A 23,437-nucleotide genomic window follows, 5' to 3' on the forward strand; every position below is an offset into this window, starting at 1 on the left:
GAACATGGTTATTGTACTGTTTATATACTTCATCAACCTGTCTCTGAAGAACATTGCTAGATTCATTAGATCATCTGTTTCATCCTTCTTCCCTAGATCACAGTTAGAGACGATGATGAAGGTCTTCCACTGTAGTAGTGAAAGTGATGGACATAGATGGAGTATGCTGGATAACTAGCATTTATAGTCCATCGTGTACACAAAAGTCGCCCAACCTATCCACGAACAGCAACGAAGAGAGCTAAATGGTAATAGCATTATTAGTTTCAGGAATTTCTCTTGTAAGAATATACATAGAAAATGTATGTTTTCTACTTTTTACACACACGACATATGTTAATACCTCCGTGTATTACTTATTCTGATTTCCTAAATGCATTAATAAACAGTCTTTGTACACATGATCTACACACTTGTGCAAATTAATTGAAACAAATGGTCATTTTACAACATTTTCAGCATGGAGGCCGGTGTAGGCTCGCTGGACCCGCTGATTTCCTTTAATAGTCATGTTTTTTACACAGACGGCATCATTAGCCGTGTTTTGCAGTACGGTCGATCTATTTTTTGGATATATGACGAAATGTTGAGGAATATTACGTCATTCGAAATTGCGTTAGAAGGGCAAGGAGAACAGTCAAAAAACAACTTCTTACCACCTCAAGGAAGAAAAAACGGTATCAATGGGGTCTGAAATACAAGAACTGGACACAAGAACAATGGAGGAAGGTGTTATTCAGTGACGAGACTCATTTCTTCGTACATGTTCGCAGATCTCCAGGTGAGAAACTTCGAGAACCTCACATCAATCAGTTCGTAAAACATCCCTCGAAGAAGATGTTTTGGAGCTTTTTCAGCAACTATGGCGTCGGAGGCTTACATATCGTAGAAGGTATGATGCGAGGACCACGGTACACAGAAGTTTTGCAGAGAAGAGTCGTTCCAGAATTGAAAACAAGATTTCCAGATGGATCTGGCATTTTTCAGCAAGATCTGGCTCCGTGCCACACATCGAAACTTGTGAAGAATTTTATGACTACAATGCGAATAAAGATGCTGGACTGGCCTGGAAACTCTCCGGACTTAAATCCTATTGAAAATCTTTGGGCAATTTGTAATAAAAGACTTTGGGGAAAAAACTGTACTACGAAAGATAAGCTAATTGAGGCCATAATTGAGGTGTGGTACCGCGATCCAAAAATTAGTAAAGATTGCAGTCAACTTGGGGACTTGATGGCAAAGTGAATTAATGATCTTCTGAAAAATAAAGGCGGTCATATCATGTATTAATTTGTGAGTAATTTTTGGATTCTCAGAAGTAAAACGCAAAAAATTGAAAAAAAAAATTGTAACTTTCCGTCTTGTTTCAATTAATTTGCACAAGGGTGTAGTTATATCTTTCTCCTCTGGTTGCTTAGCAATTGATATATAACTGAATCATTTCTATTTTTACGTTTGTTGCCTAGCAACTGTGCTATAACCGCGTCTTTGTCGTTTATAACAATACGTTATCAAACCGAATCTTTTATTTGGTTGCTTAACAACTAATATTTAATCGCATCTTCTTTTGTAGACTAACAACTGCTCTACACAGCCGTATCTTTTTTTATTCTGTTGCCTGGCAACTGATAAATAGCTTCAGTTTTACCTTTTTACTGGCAGTTGAGTTTTTTGCATGTTTAATGTTGCTAGCAAATTATAAAAAAGTCCACTTTCCACATTCTCTCATTTATTGCCTGAAAATTAATAAATAGCTACATCTAGTTTCTATTTTTTCGCATTTCATGATACTAGTGTTCTCGTCATATCATCTACAAAAATAAAATATGTTAACTAGAAAGTAAAACCACACAAAAAGGTGTTATCCAGTAAAGTTATTATAACTGCTATGAAACCAATCGTTTCTTTAATTCTTTGTTTCTTTATCTTCGGATTTCAGCTCAACATTTTGCTCTGTACACTTTTAAGCTAGGCGTGGCCAGATAGTGCTGTGCCCGAACTGATAATCCCCACAAAATAAAGGTTTGAGTCTTATTTCTGCAAACATTCGCTCTTACTTTATGACCATGGATGCGCTCTTAACATCAATGTCAAATCATGTTCGGTCAGACAAGAGTAGCCCAATAGTTGGCGGTGTGTGCTGTTGATTAGTTACTTTCACTCTCGTTTATAAGATCAAATTAGAGATGACTCTGCCCAGATATTGTATTTAGTCTTATGCAAAGTTCTGAAATAAGAGTTAAAAGAAGTCACTACTTGACGTTTCTTCAGCGTTATATCTTTTAGCACAGATGTCGCTGGCTGTCTTTGGGTTTCATGCGCATGCAATACCACAAAATAATCAATGCACTTTAAGCTGTAAACACGTTTTATGAGAGACAGTAATTCCCTGTATGTGAATGGTATGCATTGGATACTGGCCGTCTTCCATCTCGTCAGTAGTCGAATGTTAGGGTTAGCTTTGTGATAGATAAAACACAGTCACAACTACAGACAGAAATCACTTTATCTAATCCTAATCATGTGTTACTTTTGAAATAGTACAAACACTTAGCGGTTATTAATTTAAGATATCCTTCACAGACACAGATGCTGGTGAAACAGTTTGGTTCATTAAATTATATTTGAAAGATATACCAGCTAGTTAAACAAATATGTCATGTTCGTTATTTTAATTTATCCTTCAATAACATAGTACTAGTGAAACAAATATATGTTGTGTTGGTTATTTAATTTATCCTTCAATAACACAGTCGCTAGTTAAAGAGATATATGTCATGTTAGTTATTTAATTTATCCTTCAATAACACAGCAGTAGTGAAACAAATATATGGCACGTTGGTTATTTAATTTATCCTTCAATAACACAGTCGTTAGTTAAACAGATATATGTCATGTAAATTATTTAATTTATCCTTCAATAACACAGCAGTAGTGAAACAAATATATGGCATGTTGATTATTTAATTTATCCTTCAATAACACAGTCGCTAGTTAAACAAATATATGTCGTGTTAAGTATTTAATTTATATTTCAACCATTCACCAGCTAGTTAAGCAGATATACGTCATGTTGATTATTTGTTTTAATGATTTACGATCCAATTACGGTATCGTTGTCTCGGTCATGCAACTCCACTCTTATGTTTGCTAATTACTGTTTTGTAGAAAATTATATACAATAAAAACAACAAGTTTCTTCCGGGTTAAAAGAAATAAGCCCAACAATTAGTTTTCAATTTGCTTTGTATCTTGACTCTCAGCTGTGTAAGGATCCTAAGTATTTCAAAACCATGTCTATTTTAATATTATCTTTTAATTAACTGTTCAATTTAAACTTAAGTTAAAAAGGTAATTATCTATTATCGTTTTGTTTGTTATCTGATCAACAGTGACTCCACCTACTTCTAAATCAAACAAGTATTAAGAATAAAAAGAAATTATCAAACAAAGTATTATTTGCTGAATATTCAAAACATTTCATTCTTTCCCTGGAATCAGAAGTAGAACGCTAGAACTAAATATTTTAAAACTTACACAAATCGTTCTTTCTCATGACACACTAAGTTTAATGTTTTATTGAAGAATTTCGCAGAAACTCTAACAAACTTTCTTTGGAAGTGAGAATCATTAGTTCGGTTATACAGAATGAATGAATTACACAGACTCAGTGTACAATATGAAAATGACACATCTTAATAAAACCAGACTTTATGATAACATTATATCAGATAGTATTAACATGAAATCAGATCGTATGAATATGAAAAAAAAATATCATATTCTCATGAAAACATATAGTACTAACATGAAAACAAATCGTATGAAAGTGAAACACAATCGTATAAATGTGAATACAGATCGTATAAACATGAAAACTAAATCATATACACGTGAATTCACATCATATTAAAAAAGAAACCAAATCGTTTTCTTACAGTAAGCAAATTAAAACATGGAGTCATATAATAATATATTTAATGCATGTAGTAACAACTGTCAGTACTAAACATGTAGTCACAACCGTCAGCACAAAACCTGTAGTCACAACAATCAAAACAAAACCTGTAGTCACAACTGTCAGTACTAAAGATATATTCAAAACTATCAGTACCAAACCTGTAGTCACAACTATCAGTACAAAACCTGTAGTCAAAACTGTCAGTACAAAACCCGTAGTCACAACAATCAGCACAAAACCTGTAGTCATAACTGTCAGTACTAAAGATATATTCAAAACTATCAGTACAAAACCTGTAGTCAAAACTGTCAGTACAAAGCCCGTAGTCACAACTATCAGTATTAAACATGTATTCACAACCGTCAGAACAAAACCTGTAGTTAAAACTGTCAGTACTAAACATGTAATCACAACAATCAGCACAAAATGTGTTGTTAAAACTGTCAGTACAAAACCTGTAGTCAAAACTATCAGTATAAAACCTGTAGTCAAAACTGTCAGTACAAAACCTGTAGTCAAAACTGTCAGTACAAAACCTGTAGTCACAACAATCAGCACAAAACCTGTAGTCACAACTGTCAATACTAAAGATATATTCAAAACTATCAGTACCAAACCTGTAGTCACAACTATCAGTACAAAACCTGTAGTCAAAACTGTCAGTACAAAACCCGTAGTCACAACAATCAGCACAAAACCTGTAGTCATAACTGTCAGTACTAAAGATATATTCAAAACTATCAGTACAAAACCTGTAGTCAAAACTGTCAGTACAAAGCCCGTAGTCACAACTATCAGTATTAAACATGTATTCACAACCGTCAGAACAAAACCTGTAGTTAAAACTGTCAGTACTAAACATGTAATCACAACAATCAGCACAAAATGTGTTGTTAAAACTGTCAGTACAAAACCTGTAGTCAAAACTATCAGTATAAAACCTGTAGTCAAAACTGTCAGTACAAAACCTGTAGTCAAAACTGTCAGTACAAAACCTGTAGTCACAACAATCAGCACAAAACCTGTAGTCACAACTGTCAATACTAAAGATATATTCAAAACTATCAGTACCAAACCTGTAGTCACAACTATCAGTACAAAACCTGTAGTCAAAACTGTCAGTACAAAACCCGTAGTCACAACAATCAGCACAAAACCTGTAGTCACAACTGTCAGTACTAAAGATATATTCAAAACTATCAGTACAAAACCTGTAGTCAAAACTGTCAGTACAAAACCCGTAGTCACAACTATCAGTATTAAACATGTATTCACAACCGTCAGAACAAAACCTGTAGTTAAAGCTGTCAGTACTAAACATGTAATCACAACAATCAGCACAAAATGTGTTGTTAAAACTGTCAGTACAAAACCTGTAGTCACAACTATCAGTATAAAACCTGTAGTCAAAACTGTCAGTACAAAATCTGTAGTCAAAACTATCAATATAAAACCTGTAGTCAAAACTGTCAGTACAAAACCTGTAGTCAAAACTGTCAGTACAAAACCTGTAGTCAAAACTTTTAGTACAAAACCCGTAGTCACAACTATCAGTATTAAACATGTATTCACAACCGTCAGTACAAAACCTGTAGTTAAAACTGTCAGTACTAAACATGTAATCACAACAATCAGCACAAAATGTGTTGTTAAAACTGTCAGTACAAAACCTGTAGTCACAACTATCAGTATAAAACATGTAGTCACAACTTTCAGTACAAAACCTGTAATCACAACCACCAGTACAAAACCTGTAGTCACAACTTTCAGTACAAAACCTGTAGTCACAACTTTCAGTACAAAACCTGTAATCACAACCACCAGTACAAAACCTGTAGTCACAACTGTCAGTACTAAACATGTAGTCACAATTGTCAGTACTAAACCTGTAGTCACAACTGTTAGTACTAAACATGTAGTCACAACTGTCAGTACTAAACCTGTAGTCACAACTGTCAGTACTAAACATGTAGTCACAACTGTCACTACAAAATATGTAGTCACAACTGTCAGTACAAAACCGGGAGTCACAACTATCAGTACAAAACCTGGAGTCACAACCGTCAGTCAGAGATTGTCTCTACATAACGTACACTTTCTAAAGTAATTAAGAGATTCATTTTCTCAACAACAAAGATTCGTTCAGAGCTGCTGTGATTACTGGTCTTCCATCTAATTTCCGGGGGACCGTCCTCTTATTTACACATATAGTGAAGTCAGGAAAAAAAAAACTGTTTTAATTCATCTTAAGCACAGAATTCATGGCATTCTCGAAACTTTAATAATAAATTATAACGTAAATTAGTTATAAATGACAGACAATAAGAAAAATTAAAATATCAGAAATTTCGAGTATTTATAAAACAAAATATTTTTGAATCAGTGAAGATCAACTCATCTTTATTACGCTCATGTGAGATATATGCGGAGTGAAGATCAACTCATCTTTATTACGCTCATGTCAGATATATGCGGAGTGAAGATCAACTCATCTTTATTACGCTCATGTCAGATATATGCGGAGTGAAGATCAACTCATCTTTATTACGCTCATGTCAGATATATGCGGAGTGAAGATCAACTCATCTTTATTACGCTCATGTCAGATATATGCGGAGTGAAGATCAACTCATCTTTATTACGCTCATGTCAGATATATGCGGAGTGAAGATCAACTCATCTTTATTACGCTCATGTCAGATATATGCGGAATGAAGATCAACTCATCTTTATTACGCTCATGTCAGATATATGCGGAGTGAAGATCAACTCATCTTTATTACGCTCATGTGAGATATATGCGGAGTGAAGATCAACTCATCTTTATTACGCTCATGTGAGATATATGCGGAATGAAGATCAACTCATCTTTATTACGCTCATGTCAGGTATATGCGGAGTGAAGATCAACTCATCTTTATTACGCTCATGTGAGATATATGCGGAGTGAAGATCAACTCATCTTTATTACGCTCATGTGAGATATATGCGGAATGAAGATCAACTCATCTTTATTACGCTCATGTCAGATATATGCGGAGTGAAGATCAACTCATCTTTATTACGCTCATGTGAGATATATGCGGAATGAAGATCAACTCATCTTTATTACGCTCATGTCAGATATATGCGGAATGAAGATCAACTCATCTTTATTACGCTCATGTGAGATATATGCGGAGTGAAGATCAACTCATCTTTATTACGCTCATGTGAGATATATGCGGAGTGAAGATCAACTCATCTTTATTACGCTCATGTGAGATATATGCGGAATGAAGATCAACTCATCTTTATTACGCTCATGTCAGATATATGCGGAGTGAAGATCAACTCATCTTTATTACGCTCATGTGAGATATATGCGGAGTGAAGATCAACTCATCTTTATTACGCTCATGTGAGATATATGCGGAGTGAAGATCAACTCATCTTTATTACGCTCATGTGAGATATATGCGGAATGAAGATCAACTCATCTTTATTACGCTCATGTCAGGTATATGCGGAGTGAAGATCAACTCATCTTTATTACGCTCATGTGAGATATATGCGGAGTGAAGATCAACTCATCTTTATTACGCTCATGTGAGATATATGCGGCGAAACGATTTTCACCTTACCAATTTGTCATAGTCCATGTCACCATGTACGGTCATATTCAACCTGACGATCTTGCAACATGACAGTAATCTTACAGCGCAGCTTCCACTGCAGAAGGTTTCTTCGTGTTATGTATAACGTACATCTCATTTCCAATAATGTTTTTAAAGATTGCTTAGTATATAAGGAGAATAGTTTTATATTACAAATCCCCCGCTGGAACAGCACTAAGTTTACGAATTTGCATCGCTAAAATCAGGAGTTCGATCCCCTTTGATGGACATAGCAGATAGCCTGATGTGACTTCGCTATAGTAAAAAGCACACAATTCTCTTCCAGCACAGTCCAGTCTCAATTCACATTTGAACCTCTCAAATATTATCTTATGATTGTGTCTAGTGCTAGTTTGTGTTCGTATCAAATATTAGCTTTCGTTCATTTCTAGTGTTAATATTAGCTTATGTTCGTGTGAAATGCTAGTTCGTGTTTGCATAATATATTAGCTTATGTTCTTGTCTAGTGCTAGTTTGTGTTCAGATCAAATATTAGTTTATGTTCTTTTCTAGTAATAGTTTGTGTCTCTATCAGATATTAGCTTATGTTCGTGTCTAGTGCTACTTTTTGTTCGTGCCAACTATTAGCTTATGTTTGTGTCTCATGCTAGTTTGTGTTCTTATCAAATACTAGCTTATGTTCATGTCTAATGCTGGTTTATGTTTGTGTCAGATATTAGCTTATGTTCACGTCAAGTATACCTCTATGAATGTACTTTTAAAACCAACTTTCAATAACTTTGCAAAAAAAAATTTAGACAGGTGTCATGGAATGACAAAACCATTTTTTAAAAACTAAATACACCTGAGATTATAACAAATGTTTTAGTAGCGTCCAATCACATCCACATGATAATTTTAGGAATCAGAATGTATGACGCATGCAGTCTTGAATTCCCCCATCTGGTCATGTTCCCATCATTCTCCTGGGCTGAACGTTCCACAGTTATCTCGTACTTCACCTCAACCTTCGTGATTTTTCCTCACATTACTTCCTCTACCTACTCACCGCCTTTTAACGTGTCTTTCGCGCTCTTAATCGAATCTCTTTCCCTTACTAGATGGCGACTCATTACGTGAGTATTAAACTTGTGCTGCGGTGTTCCGTTTTCACTGAATAATATACCAAACCTATAAAAGCAGCAGTTGTTCCAAACTTCCAAGGAACATAAATGAAATACATCTCAGATTTATAAATATCTTGTTACACAGACACGCCGAGTTCGAGACGGGGAGAAACAAACTGGAACAGAATGGATTATGTTCATTCATATTCATCAGCCATACAAAAACAAAAATCGCATATTCTCCATTAATCATCTTTAATGAACACTTTTAGTACCACATCGCGTCCATTATTAACCAAAAGAAATTTCAGAGTTTTAGAAAACAACGAGAACAGAAACTTCTGAAAAGTATTATCAGAAGCAAATAGTTGATTCAATGACGTAACAAGATTTTTCAAAAGTGTAGTTGCTAACAGTTGTTTTGAATGCTTAGTCACTAACGAAAAAAAATCCTTTTATGAGTCTAAACAGCAAAATTCACTAACTTATCTTTATATACTTCGCAAACTCACGAAGTGCAAGTTAACAATTCTTACTGAATACCTAATTCACTTCCGAATCAAATTATTAATGTTTAAAATAACAATCACTAAATTATCCTTATAAACTTTGTATAATAACCTTTATTAAGACGAAACCAAGGAAGTCAGCTTGACTATGACGTAAGAATAGCTTGAAAAATTCAACATATCTAAGCATATATAAGTGAAGCATCGAGTGGCACCACTAGAAACACAAAGAAACATCGTTTGGGTAATGCGCTCACAGATCTATTAAAGTATACAAATATGACTGAGACACTGAGTGGCACCGCTGGGGTTGGAGTGGGGAATGTTAAAACTTTGTCAAAATTTATAAGATAACAATGTGCATACCGAAATTTTGAGAACGCAGAGAGTGACACTGCTAGAACGATGTGTCAGAACACTGTGGCACTGCTGGGGTGTGGCGACACAGAGAGTGACACCGTTAGAATGGTGTGTCAGAACACTGTGGCACTGCTGGGGTGTGGCGACACAGAGAGTGACACCGTTAGAATGGTGTGTCAGAACACTGTGGCACTGCTGGGGTGTGGCGACACAGAGAGTGACACCGTTAGAATGGTGTGTCAGAACACTGTGGCACTGCTGGGGTGTGGCGACACAAAATCATAGACGATATTCAATTCCTATGCAGCTATTGACGGATATTAAAAATACATTTTTCAAATACCACTACATGCAGATTCATCGATCTGCTTATAAAAGCGTGCATATTTCACATATGCTGAAAATTATTACGAAGTAGACATGTGACGTCAGAAAGCACGCAAACTTGATTATTAGGCATCTGTTTCACCAGATTTTAATAAATAATCGTGAAATACTCCTTTACCTGCCAAAGTTATCACTTCTAGTAATCGAAAGAATTATGACGTCAATGTTACAAAAAAGTCTGCACCGTAAGCCCGAAATATTTCAACAAAACATCTGTCACAGAAACAGATAACAACAGCTTTCTCTACACGAAAGCTAATGAAATGTTAAGGTAAAAATAAAACATACGTTAAGTTTCTTAGAAGACATTCTGCTATTAGTGGATTTTTTTTAAAGTCTGCACGTAATTTTATTTAACATTTAATAATAGCAATGCAAAAAGGTGTCTGACCATAACTCTCTTTAAAGTGGCATAGCTTAGTGGCTAGTGATCGAACTTTGAATCTGAGGGTTGACGCGAAAAACGATCAAATGTCATAATTGAGTGAGACAAAAGTAAACCAACACTTGGTCGTGAACATTGTTGACTAACTGTCTTCTGTCGGTTTTATCATGCACAGAACCCCTTTTGTAGCGATGCACTAAATGTGAAGCAAACATGCAAGTTACACCTTGTCAATGCCACTGACACTGTTTAATTCTCTTATATTCAAAACATATTTACATCACTGAAAGAAAAATGTTTTAACTTAATTCTCTAATCAATATTTTTACCACGTACATTATATTAACACATGTATGGATATCAGATACCTTATCTGATGTATATATGTGTATAAAAAACAATATCTGATGTATTTTTAAGAACATTTTGTAGCTATTTTCTAGTCTGTACAACTTTTCCCTAGCCTCTTGCGCATGAGCACTAACCGAACTCTTACAATCGCTGAGAAATGATTGATTTTTCCATTAAACGAAGATATATTCTTGGAGAGTGGTTCCTCTCACGTCTTCACTGCCCTACCCTCACCCCCTCTCGCAAGAAATCTTGTGAAAGCTTAAAATTTGAAAGATATATCATAACTAGGAGAGAGATGACTATGTCATTACCTCGCGTCTAATGTATATTTTTATGTGTTTTCATCTTCAATCATTCCTGTATATCTGCTGGTCTCAAGTATATTTTCAACTTGTTATCGCTCTAATTTTTGATTGGCTTTTTATACAATAAATAAAGTTCAGAAATGTGTATGACAAAATGCTAATGGCAGTAACAATAATTTCGATTGGGCTATTGATGATTGTAACAACGGTTTTGATTGGATTATTGATCATTGTAACAATGGTTTTGATTGAACTATTGATAACTGTAACAATGGTTTTGATTGGGCTTTTAATGGCAGTAAAATGGTTTTGATTGTCTGTTTAAATTATTCTCACTAGTCGAATTACTGTCTTCTACAAAACATGGATCATCCTATAAATAAATGAGATTAGTAGCTTGGTTATTATTAGCTTACAAGAAATATGATGTTTCCTTTTAATATTTATTTCTACATTCTACAAAATGTTGGAAACATATTGTTGTGGACCAGCTTGTGGTTTTATATAAAGATATACTACAAGTGTTTAGTACAAACAAAAACAGCGAAATCTACTGCTATTATTTTACTTCTTACCTAAGCGACTTTTCAGAAATCCTAATAAAAACAGCATTTATTAACCTAAAAAATGACAGCTTGGTCTAATTTATTCAGTTTTTAGAGTTAAAGTAACGTTTACTTCCAGTCACAAGGTACTAGTGCTTGGTTACAAAAGTGATAACGACGTTTACTTCCGGTCACGAGACACTTGTGACACCTATTTTTTCATAGTAGTGCTTTATTAGCGAAAAAGATATTTATTTACCTCTGGAAGCAATTAAATCTTATTATATATAGATGTTTAATATTTCATCCACGTAAAATGAAACAATAAACTACGGTGATATAATCAAAGAAATTAAATACTTCCTAGTCTATAAAATTGGTAATGAAGACAAAGGAAGTCATTGTGTACTTCCTGACAAACAACAGTGGTAATGGAGACAAAGGAAATAAGTGTATACTTCCTGGCATATAACGGTGATAATGAAGACAAAGGAAGTAAGTGAATACTTCCTGACAAACAACAGTGGTAATGGAGACAAAGGAAGTCAGTGTGTACTTCCTGACAAACAATAGTGGTAATGGAGACAAAAGAAATAAATGTATACTTCCTGGCATATAACAGTGATAATAAAGACAAAGGAAGCATATACTTCCGACAGTAATAATGGCGACAAAGCTCTTTTTATAAAGTGATTTTCTCAAATACACAACAAGGTGTTGGTTGTAATTTTTCTGCGTAATGATCACGGAATGTTGAATTATCGAACTTTAAAAAGTAGACAATTGTGAACAGGCTTACAGAACGATTCATAAAACAAAACATTGAAAGTGTTTCCTTTGTATGAGATCGAAAATAACTAGAGCAGTAAATGTCCCTGAGCCTCCTTCACTGGGTTGTTTGAAACTCAGTGCAGGGGGTGAGTCGATAATCTTGCGATTTTTAATGGAAGGGGTTTTAACTGTAATTAGTTTCAAAGTGGACATCTGGTTTGTGTTAAACCCGGACGGTTTTTAAGATTGATTTAGGGACGGTAATGAAATTCAAGAAGTAACAAATGTAGAATCATTACACGAAAAACGCCATTAGATAAAACAACATCGAATGTATTCTGTCAAACTGAGTCCCCGTTAAAGGCACTCCCCAAAAACACTTACATTCTTATGAATGTTTCATTGAGAAAGAAAAGATTCCGTTGGCTACCTACGTACTTAGAAGTAAACAGTGATATCCATTATAAGTTTAGTTTAAGTTCATCGGTGAAGCCCAATTAGGCTTAAACAAGATAAGTTTCGATACACATAATTTGGCATTATCCAATAAACTTGAAAAAACGGACAACCCCAAAAGAAAAAATATATATATGTTTAAGTGTGTGTATGTAAGTTGTTCTTTGAGCAACTCTGAACTTTGTTTTGAAGTCATAAATTTAACTTAACGATAAGATTTATTGATTTCAACTACACAACATATCTACTGGTTTCATGTTGCATCAAACTGGGGCCTGGCATGGCCAAGCATGTTCGACTCGTAATCCGAGGGTCGCGGGTTCGAATCCCGGTCGCGCCAAACATACTCGCCCTTTCAGCCGTGGAGGCGTTAAAATGTGATGGTCAATCCCACTATTCGTTGGTAAAAGAGTAGCCCAAGAGTTGGCGGTGAGTGGTGATGACTAGCTACCTTCCTTCTAGTCTTACACTGCTAAATTAGGGACGGCTAGCGCAGATAGCCCTCGAGTAGCTTTGCGCGAAATTCAAAAAAACAAACAAAAATAAACATAAACTAGAATTGGGCTTGGTTTTATAATAAGTATGTAGTATTAGATTGAGTTTGGGCCTTGGTCTCAGATGAAATATGTGGTATTAGACTGAGTTTGGGCCTTGGTCTCAGATGAAATATGTGGTATTAGACTGAGTCAACCACAAGAAACAGAATAATATATTTACTGATTAATTAAAGTCTTAACGATTTACGTTTCTTTCTTACACACACATATTTTTAGTCTTTCTTACTATCATGAAGAGAGATAGGAGAACTCTGACAAACCATAACAACACACGTTCCAGGTTCTGTTATCTATTAAACCTATAACTCTCAATCTAAGGTTTGCACCACGATTAGAACAGCAAACGATGTCTTGGTTATTTTTATATGTGTATTCATCAGTCACTATTTCTGCAATTTCTATTATTCAGAAAGTTTTGATTAACCGCCAATTTTGGGTTTCGTAGAAGGTGTTTTTATCACCAAATGGTTCAACAGCATGACCATATATAACAAACAAAAATACCAACGGCTGTATTTCATTATTCAACTCACTGTCAACTGGTCACAGAACAGTTTTACTCTTCCAAGAGGACTTGTACCCCATTATACTCCTCCAAATTAGTAAGCGATAAAAAATGAATAACTCTAGTATATATATATTCCAATTACATTTACACGATAGAGAAATTTAACATTTACTACAACATGCTCTCCTTCCTCGAATTTTGGAATCCAATCGCGGCACGTCCCTTGTTGTGCTGTTCGGATAGCAATGTTTCGTTCCTAATTTCAAGACACTAACAATAAGAAAGCAACTTACATTCAGAAATCACTTTCTTTTACTATTACTAATTTTTGTGACGGCCCAGCGCTCAACTCGTAATCCGAGGGTCGCAGGTTCGAATCCCCATCACGCCAAACATGCTTGCCCTTTCAGCCGTGGGGACGTTATAAAGTAACGGCCAATCTCACTATTCCTTGATAAAAGAGTAGCTAAAGAGTTGGCGGTGTGTGGTGATGCCTTCCCTCTGGACTTATACTGCTAAATTAGGGATGGCTAGCGCAGATAGCTCTGTGTAGCTTTGAGCAAAATTCAAACAAAAGAAAAACTAATTTTTTGTATGATTTTTAATATTTATATGTAAATGTTCTAAAGAAATGGTATCAGTTTATCTGTCATGTAAAAACTGTGATTTTCTCCAACAATCTCAGCGCAACTGCTTGCATCATCTTTCATTTTTCAAACTTAAGATCTAAAATAATATAAAATGAACACATTTCATGAAGAAATGTGACCTAACTTGTAATAACAGAAATAAAAACTGAGAAACATTAGAATTGAGAAGAACACGTGAAATTTGTCAGAAAAATTTCACAGATCTGTTCAGAGTAAGTCATACGTCAGTTTCTTACGACTAATCACTTCCTATAGTGGCGCCCTCTAATACAATGAGCTTATAATTAACTTTTTATTTCTAAATGAACACTGCAGCAGTTTCTACTTTCACTAAATGTCAAAGGTCGTTATTCATAATTCAGTAACAATAATGCCAAGACATAACATATCGTAGATGTAATTCTCTATATTTTAGTTTCTTATGCTGATACGATAAAATAAAGGAAGAAATTCTGTAATTGATAGGTAAAACTGTGTATTAAGAACCACACTACTATTAAAAATATTACGTTTCTCTCATAAAACTGCATAAACGATATAGTTCTAATTATCTTCGTTTCATATTGCACATAAACATGTTTATTTATAAATAAAATATGAGCAGATCCTGAGCATGTTTTAAGATATCTTAATATTTAAACTTTCAACATTTGCAATGTCAGTACTATTATCTAGTTTTATTTCACTTGTTATACTTTTCATTATGAATTATAATTAATTTATAATTGTAAGTTAAGCTACGAATTTCTGTTGGAAAAACTTGTAAAAACTGTGATGGAACAAAAAATATATGAGGTGTAGGTTTACAGTTCCTACACCTTTAGAATTATTATTTTGTTGTTCAGAATAAATCAGCCAATCTTTAGAAATTAACATCAAACGACTTACCCGACTTATTAATATTTTGTAGTTTCCAATCACTTTTTATTCTCGTGTGTCGACTCCTCCACATATGACATTTCCTGGAGCACAAGAAGAGATTCGTTTCCTACAAATCCTGGCTCTTGTCAGTTCTCAGAAAAGTGGCTCTCTAAACTAAACCTAGAAGGACTGAAAGCACCCTAGCGAGTTTCAGCGTTAGCTTCATTGGACAAGCTGGGAATTTTGTCTACTGCACAGGCGTGCACTTTCTCGTATTTTAATTGGCCAGATTCTAGTGACGTTTTATTTAATAGGCAAGCTTAAATCTCATATACTACGCTAGAGTATGAACATTGTGACAGTGATTAAGTTTCAGCAGCGATTAGTATTCAATGGAATCCAATACTGTGTACTAAACTCAGTCACAAATCAACATCCACAAAATTAATATTTCATTTTAAACAGAACAGGGCGCCGGAATGGAAACAAGTTATGCAAGCAAATAACTAACAACTTACAGAACACAAAGTATATCTTGGTTATTATTAACAACTGAAAATAACCAGGCATGGCCAAATGGTTACGGCGATCGACGAGTAATCTGAAGGTTGCGGATCCCACTCCCCGTCACTCCAAACATGCTTCCCTTTCAGCCATGGGGGCGTTATACTGGTACGATCAATCCCACTCTCCGCCGGAAAATGAGTAGTCCAAGAATTAGATGTGGGTGGTGATGACTAGCTGTCTTCCGTGTAGTCTTACACTGTTAAATTAGGGACGGCTAGCACAGATAGCCCTAGTGTAGCTTTGTGCGAAATTCAAAGAAACAACTAACGAATTAGAGAACACAATGAGCACCTTGATTATTACTAACAAATTTAGAACATGAACTGTATCTTTATTATTATGACATGACACAAACCTCATATAAAAATAATATTCCTCTATAATGCAAGATTTCCTCGTGGCATACAACATAGGACAAATTTCATGTATTAGACCATTTCCTTACGAAATAACATAAATCATTTCATCGTGATATACATAAAAAGTTTAACATTTCTTCATGTTATTTAACATAAAAATAAACCACTTCACGACGGAATACGATATAAGAGAAACCATTTCTATGATCTGCTACATAAAACAACTAGTTTCCGTGTGATAAGTAACCTAAATGAAACCATTTCGTGATGTACAAAGTAAAAGAAACCACTTCCTCGTACTTAGCGTTTTCCTACTTTACAAAGAAAGTTATCTTAAATTAAAAACTTCCACAGTTTTAACATACACCTTTAACGCTTCCTTTCATTGTTACCAACTAATCTTGCTTTTTGTTGTTAAGCACAAAACTACACCTAATGTTTCCAGCGGATATCAAACTCGAATTTTATGTAATATTCTTAGAAGCAACTTAACAGATGTAAAAGAAGAATAAAGAATATCCATTTCATCTTCATTATTAAATGGTTCAGAAGATAATTTTACGCACATGAGCATAACACATAGAATGAACTAATGACTGTAAGTACTTGTATTTTAAAAGATTTGAGTGATTTTAAATGAAATACAATTACAAAGTTTCATGGTACACGTAAATATTAGCTTTCACTAACGAGATAATGTTCTAAGAGTAGTTCAAGGTTCAGCTGATGTTCGGTTGAACACCACTCCATTAAACAATCTCCGATCGCGTTGTTTAAACGTTTCTGTGTTCTTAACAGCGTTGTAGTATAAGTGATATGTTGACTGAGCTGATGGTTTAAATCTAATTTTATACTTGTAGAAGTATTTTAAATCCGTATAATTTCAAACGTCACTTTATTGCCCCTTGAAATAACAGCCAATAATTTGGTTAGTTGTTTCAGAAGATCCAATTTAGTAGTCATTAGTTAGTTACGTCATGTAAGCCTCTTCCATAGAGGGGTTAGTATAGAAACATTCTACAGTCGTAATTGGTTGAAGCTGCAAATAGTTTTATTTCTTAAAAGGATCCTCCGTGAGTGAATAAAAACAAAAACTGATTTCCACTCCTGTATGTACATATGGTCAAACTGTGTCATTTGGTCCTTTGGATTATAGTTTAGGGTGTAACCTACTATGACCTCAATAGACACAGGCCATTCTCGAAGCATTAATTGACCTAAAATTAGACTGATGGAACAGAAACCAAACCAGAGATTGGGCCAGGTTCACTTACAAGAGATATATTATCCATCAATGTTCAATCTCAATAAAGAAGGTATCAAACCAGATATCTAACTAGCACAACTTTCATGAGAACCATTATTATTATTATCTTTTAATAAAAGTCGGTTTGTTGTAGTCACAAAAGGGTCAGAGACCTCTAGTGATATCTATCCCTATTGTAACAGCTAGCTATATCGATGGATTCAATTTTATTTGATCTTTTAAATATCTAAACAATAAATAAACACTTATAACCTGAAATGAATTACAACTTTTATTGTTATAAATTTTTTGTTTCTTTTATGAATAAAATTACTTTTGAATGGTATTCAAATAACATACTTTTATTCTTTAATTGCATCCCATTATGAGTTTGTTTTTAATTTCACGCGAATCCGCTAGACGGCTATCTACGCTAACCGTTCGAGTTATTCGTTTTTGTCCTTCACGGGGAATCGAATCCCGGATTTTTGCATTTTAAGTCTGTAGACTTACCGCTATCCACTCAATGGATAGCTGTCCCTAATTCAACACTGATAAATTAGAGGGAAGGCAACCAATCAATCCCATCCACCACCAATACTTTTAATAACGAATAGTGGGATTAACCCTCAGTATATAGTGACCCCACAACTGAAAGGACTAGCATATTCAATGCCAGGATTGGACACCTCCCTTCGACCTGTATATTGAATGTTGTATGCAGCCATGTGAGACCTACGTCATAGTAAAGTTGAACAATTAACAGTTATTTCATGTTTAATAAGAAGAATATTATTCTACATAACTATAGGTTCGCTATGGTTAAAGAAAGACAAGTCAAACTATCATACATATATAATAAACAATTCACCACAACAGTACACCTCATTTTATTCTTTCGAGTTGCTTCTGTATAGAGTTACTGATGAACTTACGGAATTACCTGAAACCAGTATAATACAGTGGCAACTTGTGATAAACTGGACTTTGTGTTACTTTTAGTACGTTAAACAGCTCTTCTGATAAATAATTCATAAGAATAAATTAGTAACAACAATGTTAGGTAATCTTCAAATCCTATATAAATATAGATCGACTGTGGTTTGTAGCAAAACGTCTGTTTGTTTATCAGTCAGTCAGTTCTGTTTGTTCTATGCCCGATCTATAGAGTCTTGAAGAAATGACAACACGTGTACTCTCAATACCTGATTTAATTAACAATTACTTCAAAAGACAATCTAGATGCAAAGGTATAAACCAGTGACGTTTCTGATATTACTGTGCCGTTGCGAATATCCAGTGAGGTTTCTGATGTCAAAGCGACGTTTTTGATATTACTATTGTTTAGAATATTCAGTGATGTTTTTTATATCACAGTAACGTTTCTAATATTACAATGTTATTTAAAACATTCAGTGACGTTTCTAATATCACAAAGATGTCTCTTATATTATTATCACGTTTCTGATATTACTGTATCAAACAAACAGTCTTCCTGGCTAATGGAACACAGAATCAGAACTGTGGAGCACTTTGAAAATGTTCTAGAAGTGTCTTATCTGTAGACATACACCAGTTTATTTACAACTGTTCCCTGGTTATGAAGAGCCTGTAACAAAGTAAATCTATGCTAAACTTAGGAGAAACATTTCCAGGGAAAAATCGATTACTTTTGGGAACGAAATTCTATTTTCCATTATATTTCGATCAACACTACATAACAGTTTTTAGGAACTCAAATTCTGAATATTTCTTTTTAATGCAAAACTTCAACAATATCTTATAAAACTCATTATTTGTGAAAATAACGTTTAAAAGTGTTGTATTTTTACAACGCATAACACAGTTTATGAAATGTTGTAGATGTACGTGAATTTAGACTGAATAAAAGAGATATTTAATTAGTATATTCTTTATCTTTTGTTTTGCAGAGACGAAATAACTAAATATAACAGATTAAACACCGATAAAAATAATAGCGACCAATAAGGATGAAGTGCGTTTGGATCTAAGACAATATTCACTATATATAACAACATTGTGCAGAACCACACACTCAGATGTCCACAAGAATTCACTAATTCTGAAATATCGTGTAGGATCATACCCTTAGATGTCCACAAAGATTCACTACGTATTGAAACACCATGTAGGACCTCACCCTCAGATGTCCACAAGGATTCACTACGTATTGAAAAACCATGTAAGACCACACTTTTTATGGAACACAGGGATTTACTACATATTGTAACAACCTACAGGTCTTTGATTCCGTGAGCAAGAATACCGATTGTGTCGTTCAAATCAGCCCAAGCGTTATCTGTGTGAGTTCTAATTTCTGTAAGTTCAAATAATTCTTTACGAGAGGTTTCACGAACAAACAAAATCCCAAACATTCAGGAGAAAAGCGCATTCTGAATTCAGAGGTAACGAAATTTCACACTTCCGATTTTCCTACAGTGTCTAAGTGATAAATAATGAATCTACCTTCTGGGAGAAATGGGAAAATTTAAATCTGACAAACATGGTTTTTCCATTTATAGCAAATGATTTATGTATCCACTGAGACGTTATGCTGTTAAACAGATTTTTTCTTTTTTTAACAACTGCCACACATTAGGAGGAGAAAATTTTATCATGTAGAATATATCATTTGGAAACAGTTTGTTCCCAGACAAAACTACTCATATCTTACAAGAATATCGTTGTGTACATCACAGTTTTACCTTTTGTGCCATAAGTAAAATCCTTAATTGGTTACTAAATACTGAATTAGAACCATTACATATAAATTAAGCACAGAGGAAGATGTAAACTGATATTTTCCTCGTCTTTCACACTCTGAAAGAAATTAATTTTTAACTCATTACTCATTGCTTACATTTACAAATGCACCATTCCATACTCCCCGCAAAAAAGGAAACAACAAAAAACATTCGAATAATTATCTGCTTGCAATTTTTACCTGCCCTCTGTTGCTTAAACTTTAAGTGACTAGACACATAAAAATATATGTAGAATCAATTTTCTCTATTATCAAATCATAGTCCTGTAGCAACTAAAGACACAGCTATACATTATATGGCTCGGCTGTGTGGGACACTTAGAGAATAATCTCATTTAATTCACTAATAAATAACTTCCAAAGAAAGATCCTGTTTTATTGACGACACAGAAAACATGCGTCTAAAGAAAAATTGATAATAACTTCCCTTAATGTTTAGTTGACATTTTACAACTGGTGATTAAACTTATAGCAGAATACTTCGATCTCATATATTCTTCTATATTAAAACATCTTTATTACCTACAGAAATAGATGTCTTTGAAAAGTGTCAGAACACAGTTTGTGGGTATGTTTAAGTTGAACAAGCCATTACATGCAACACGATTACATCTACTTTTTGTAAAGAGGACACAAACAGTAGTTTTTCTCCCATTTGGTTTAACATTCAGAAATATTATAATCTGAAATCAACTTTTCCAAGAAATAGTTTTACTTTTAAAAATACTAAAGGGCCCGGCATGGCCAAGCGTGTTAAGGCGTGCGACTCGTAATCTGAGGGTCGCGGGTTCGGTTCGCATCCCCGTCACGCCAAACATGCTCGCCCTCCCAGCCGTGGGGGCGTTATAATGTTACGATCAATCCACTATTCGTTGGTTAAAGAGTAGCCCAAGAGTTGGTGGTGGGTGGTGATGACTAGCTCCCTTCCCTCCAGTCTTACACTGCTAAATTATGGACGGCTAGTACAGATAGCCCTCGAGTAGCTTTGTGCAAAATTAAAAAAACAAACAAACAAAAATACTAAAATGGTCCCTCTAAAGACTGTGAGCTTTGTTTTTAACTAATATTTCAACACTAATTGTGGTCAAACAGTACGTAAAGTAGACATATTTTTTTTACTTTAGAAACACTTTACATTTTCGTTCAAGTGTCTAGATTTCAAATTATTATTTTATTTTTAACATTTTTTCTTTTCTTGAAGATGTAGCAACAGTGTACCCATCTGCAACTGTATAAACAAATTAAAAAATAACAGATCATAACTTCAACTGAAGATTTGAGTTTTCTTGTATCATAGAACAGGTGGCTGGAACTTCTCGTGAAGTTATTTACGTTCCGAAGTTTGTGTCGATTACACGATTCATCTTTATATATATATATTGTTGTCTTAAAAGATCTTCGAATTTTCAGGTCGCATTTTCGTGAAAGAATTAGTAAAAACGACTGCAAGGAAAGAAGAGATTGGGTTCGTCTTCATATTTTTGTTCTTTAATATCCCCTTGTTTGAGTATATTAACACTATTTTTTCACATGCTCATGACTGAATGGCACAATTGCAACAGTCCCTGATTTATAGTTTTCATACTTTCACATTTTGATAAGATACTGAACCATCATTGGTAATAGATAATAGGTAGAAAAATAATTGGTGTTACTATCCGCCCCCCCCTGCCCCAGTGACACAGCGAGATATCTGCGAACTTACAACGCTAAAACTGGTTTTCTATACCCGTGATAGGCAGAACACAGAAAGCCCAGTGTTTAGTTTTAAAAAAAAAACCCAACGAAATTGAACTAACCTTTCGTAACCATTATATTATCCGCTTTCGATCTATTGCATGTCTTTAATATATCACGTAATTCTTTACTTACGTTGAGTTATCTTAAAATGTATCATCAAACAACCAGAACTGTAGCATCTCAATTATATTTATGTCAAAAACTCTTAAGGATTAAAACTATCTGTACGAACAGTACAATCAGTGAACGTAAAGATGATTTTATCTACTGTGAATAGTACTGGGTTTCACATTTCCTCTCATTTATTTAAACCTGCACGAGAAAAATCACCTATTGAAAGAATGCTATTCGGTATGATAATCTTATATAACTAGCATACAAGGAACTAAAGTAAAACTTAAATAGTATTAAAAATAGCAAAGCCAATTACAGTGGATGCCGGTGTGATAATGTAATATGAAGTCGTGGAAAACAATTGTTATTATTTCTTGTCAGTTAATTACACATAAGATGGACATCTTTTTTACATGTTGTTATTGAAATAGTGCTCATTTTATTTTCCTTGATCTTTATCAAACATTTTACAGTTCCACGTCAGGTTTTTTGTTTAGACTGCCTGAACCTAAACATGTTGATCGCTTGGCTTACGACATCAGGTTAGTTGTACAGATTGGCCGATCATGTCAGTTATCTTATCATCGGGTTTGTCAGCTGACGTTTCTAAACATTTATTTTAGCAGGTTGTTCGAAAATTAATGATGAATTTTTATATTAAACTTTTAGTCATTTATAGGGGTAAGAAATCTGCCTGTTTTACTACTTCATATATACCAAAAAAAACTAAACCTTTCTTCTATTCATTAGTGGTTTTATTTTATTTATAAAACATTATTTCCAGTATTTCAGAACCTTACAATTAATGATGTACAAAAAAAGTTGAAAATCATTTTTTTGCATAAATTCATACTTGTTCATAATGCATGACAAACAGCTTGCAATATCAACCAAGCATGGAGCAAAGGAATCACCTCAGAACGTACAGTATAGCGTTTGTTCCAAAAGTTTCGTAATGGAAATGTGAGTCTTGAAAATGAGGATAGAAGACGTCCTTCTACGTTTGAAAACGACCAACTGACAATATTAGTGGAAAGAAGCTGCAACAAACTGTTAGAGAAATTGCACAAGAATTGGCTGTTGGCATTTCTACAATTTAGGACCATCTGAAACAAATTACAAAAGTGAAAAAGCTCGATAAGTGGGTTCCACACGAACTCAGTGAAAATCAGAAAAATCACCGTTTTGAACTGTGCTTTATACTGATTTTGCGCAACAGAAATGATCCATTTTTGATCGAATTGTCACCTGCAACGAAAAGTGAATTCTTTACAATAGAAAGCGATCTGTGAAA

The 23,437-nt window shown here is 34.3% G+C and overlaps 1 protein-coding gene across 1 annotated transcript in view; it reads right to left on the reverse strand.

The window, feature by feature from the left end:
• LOC143239685 (pleckstrin homology domain-containing family G member 7-like) overlaps positions 1 to 15,499 on the reverse strand; it is a 406,704-nt gene extending 391,205 nt beyond the window's left edge. Inside the window, exon 1 of the mRNA XM_076481047.1 lies at positions 15,360 to 15,499. Coding sequence (XP_076337162.1) covers positions 15,360 to 15,423 — 64 coding nt within the window. The 5' untranslated portion in view covers positions 15,424 to 15,499. The remainder of the gene's footprint in view (positions 1 to 15,359) is intronic.
• Positions 15,500 to 23,437: the final 7,938 nt, after the last annotated feature.

Source organism: Tachypleus tridentatus, chromosome 13, assembly GCF_004210375.1.
Source record: "Tachypleus tridentatus isolate NWPU-2018 chromosome 13, ASM421037v1, whole genome shotgun sequence".
Classification (NCBI taxonomy): domain Eukaryota; kingdom Metazoa; phylum Arthropoda; class Merostomata; order Xiphosura; family Limulidae; genus Tachypleus; species Tachypleus tridentatus.